General features: G+C 53.6%; 2 protein-coding genes across 4 annotated transcripts in view; one reads left to right on the top strand and one right to left on the bottom strand.

The window, feature by feature from the left end:
• Positions 1 to 850, bottom strand: part of LOC126570192 (ubiquitin domain-containing protein 1) — a 5,731-nt gene extending 4,881 nt beyond the window's left edge. For both annotated transcript variants that reach the window (XM_050227770.1, XM_050227771.1), the window contains exon 1: positions 1 to 850. This exon is cut by the window's left edge and continues 489 nt beyond it. The gene's annotated coding sequence lies outside the window, so the exon portion shown is untranslated.
• A 111-nt stretch (positions 851 to 961) lies between these two features.
• The window catches only part of LOC126578609 (transport and Golgi organization protein 11), a 1,816-nt gene continuing 277 nt past the window's right edge, over positions 962 to 2,500 (top strand). The window contains exons 1-3 of one of the 2 annotated variants that reach the window (XM_050241376.1): positions 962 to 1,606; positions 1,880 to 2,207; positions 2,270 to 2,500. The exon at positions 2,270 to 2,500 is cut by the window's right edge and continues 277 nt beyond it. In XM_050241376.1, the coding sequence (XP_050097333.1) occupies positions 1,348 to 1,606; positions 1,880 to 2,207; positions 2,270 to 2,486 (804 nt within the window). In that variant the 5' untranslated portion in view covers positions 962 to 1,347 and the 3' untranslated portion in view covers positions 2,487 to 2,500. Of the gene's footprint in view, positions 1,607 to 1,867; positions 2,208 to 2,269 lie in introns of both variants that reach the window. The other variant, XM_050241369.1, reaches the window with a different exon arrangement.

Genomic DNA, 2,500 nt, shown 5'->3' with positions numbered 1-2,500 from the left:
TATTGTTGTTGTTGTTGTTGGTTCGCTGGTTGTTCCCGAACTCAGGTGGCTGCTGTGGGGGTGGGGACCAGCGCTACGGGGCTGATAAGCGCATTCTTCGTTCACCCACAAATCGCACTTTACGGGCGCACCGCACACGCACGCGAGATATCCTCGGGGATTTCCGGGACACTACTCTGATTGCCGTCGTCCTCGTCAGCCACCGCAGGAGCAGGAACGATCGAAACGGTTTGCTATGACCGTGTATCTGGGCGATTACGACACCGCGAGACGCACGTAAGAGGAAGTAAAAGGCAGAGGGAGCGGTGTTGGTGAATGAAAGAACTTAAAATCCCCGCACGATCACCAGACGGATACGGGAGGGTAGGAGGAGACGAACGCGGCTGTACTGTTGCGGTTCCATCATCTTCGCCATCATCATCATCGATGCCTTCGTTTCCTAAAATTGCTGCTCGAGCCGCCTCCGTCGATGATGGTCATGCTCAGCCGTGTCGAAGCAAAAGCCGCCCCGCGACCATAATCCGATGACCGATTCACCGACCACGGGGTGGCGGGCGCTGGCGCTGGCGCTAAGGAGCTCTAGGAGAGGGTGCTGCTCCGCACTAGAAAGACCTTTTCGTTTTTTTGCTCGCGCTGCGTGCCAAGCAGGAAGCAGCGAAAAGAAGGGCGACACCACCGCCGCGCTAATCACAATCTTGGCTCACGGGGCTGGCTACCACCCACTCACGGCACCACGGTTCGCTTTTTTGCACGCACGCACAATTTCCCGCACGCACGCAAAGAAGAAACTTTCAGTTTTTGGCGAAGAACGCACGAATTTGTTTCATAAATTTCAGGAACGCACGGAGTTTTTGCGCTTATCGTTTTGATCGATTCGGTGACAGATGCCCTTTCGTCGATTTCGTCGTTTACTCGATTGGTTTAATCGTTTTTTGTTTCAGGATATCGTTTTTCGACTTCTCTTTTTCCGAGTTGCTGTAAACAAGAGGGAATTTTCAACTTTTTTGCACAAACTCGTGAATTTTGTGAAAAGAAAGAGGTGTTAAGCGCAAATTTGAGGCCTAGGAAGCTGGATCCCAGAGCCGGACTGCCATAAATCATCACTGAAGCAGCAGGAGGAAGAATAAAGCACGAAGGGAAGAAAGGAGCAAAAACCAAAAAAAACAGATTACTTAACGAAGAAAAGGTGGCTTCTCGTGAGTTTCGTGCGTGCTGTGCTATCCCCGGGAACCTTTTCTGTGCTAGATTACTGTTTGCGGAGACGGTGGGAGAGGGTTAGTAAAAATAGTTTTCCATCGACGGCCGTCGTTGCATCGGAATCTCGGCCACCGCAGTCCCGCGCACAAAATGGCTCGCTCCATAAGCCCGGGGGGATACTCGAACTACGAGGACGACTCGCTGTTCCAGAACGCCGCCTTCACGCACGACATCAGTGAGCAGATGCGCGTTCCGAAGCGGATCCGGGCCACCGGAGACTACTTCGATGATCACGAGCGAGATGTGCTGCCAAACGGGAACGGAGAAATCAACTCGTGGAACTACCATAACAAGATCGATATGACCGTACCGGACCGTATCGTGGTGCTTGGCCAGGATCAGCATTTGGGTAAGTCCCGGAAGGGCGTCTCCTCGTTAACCTGCGTGCTTAACCACTGCTCTTTCCTCTTTCTGTCTCTCACATCGGCTAACCAACCAATTCATGCATTCTTCTTCACCTCACCCCCAAACTGGACGATGGAAAATGGCCTTCCGGGATCCGGGAACTAACCATTTCGCGCGCGCTTGCTCATCAAATACGTCTAATCATATGAATGTTGGCCACCGTGATCATGGGTATCGAACCGAATCGGTCTCTAATCCACACCAGTTCTTACGTCAGGCACGAAATCGGCTCCGCGAGAGATCATGCTGGAGAATTCCATCCTGCCGAAGGATCCGGGGTTCGTGCGGGTGTCCACACCGCCCCGTGTGATCACGCTCAACGAGCACCACTTCCCGTCGGCCTCCGATGAGCCGGAAGAGAACGCCAAAGATCTCGAGCAGGAGGATGACTACGGGCCGGCTTCCCTGGAATCGCTCGAAGACCCCAACAACAGCCAGGTGTTCTACTCGCGACCGTCGGCCTCTCGTGCTGGCCACTCCCGAGAACCTACCGCGAAGCGATCCGCATTCTCCAAGTACAACAATGAGCTGACACTGACCAGAAGGTAATGGGGCCCTTGGCTTCATGGTGCAACTGAGTAACATTTTTACGGTTTCTTCCCCTTAGCATGCGCGAAGAAACACCAACATTCGGTGGCAGCCTGGAGAACCTAACGCCCTCCGAGGAAGTAACGCACTTACGGCGCCAGGTGGCCAAGATCAACCGGCGCCTACTGGCTCTTGAGCTGGATTCGGTGCAGATGCAGCAGCGAGAAAAGATCATGTACTGCGTCGGCATGGCGTACCTGCTGTTCAAAACCTTCGTGTGGCTAAGCCGGAAATAGAGCGGTCATGGCCA

Source organism: Anopheles aquasalis, chromosome 2 (assembly GCF_943734665.1).
Source record: "Anopheles aquasalis chromosome 2, idAnoAquaMG_Q_19, whole genome shotgun sequence".
Lineage (NCBI taxonomy): Eukaryota > Metazoa > Arthropoda > Insecta > Diptera > Culicidae > Anopheles > Anopheles aquasalis.
The sequence above is the reverse complement of the archived record's forward strand: the minus strand, read 5'-3'. Positions and strand labels throughout refer to the sequence as shown.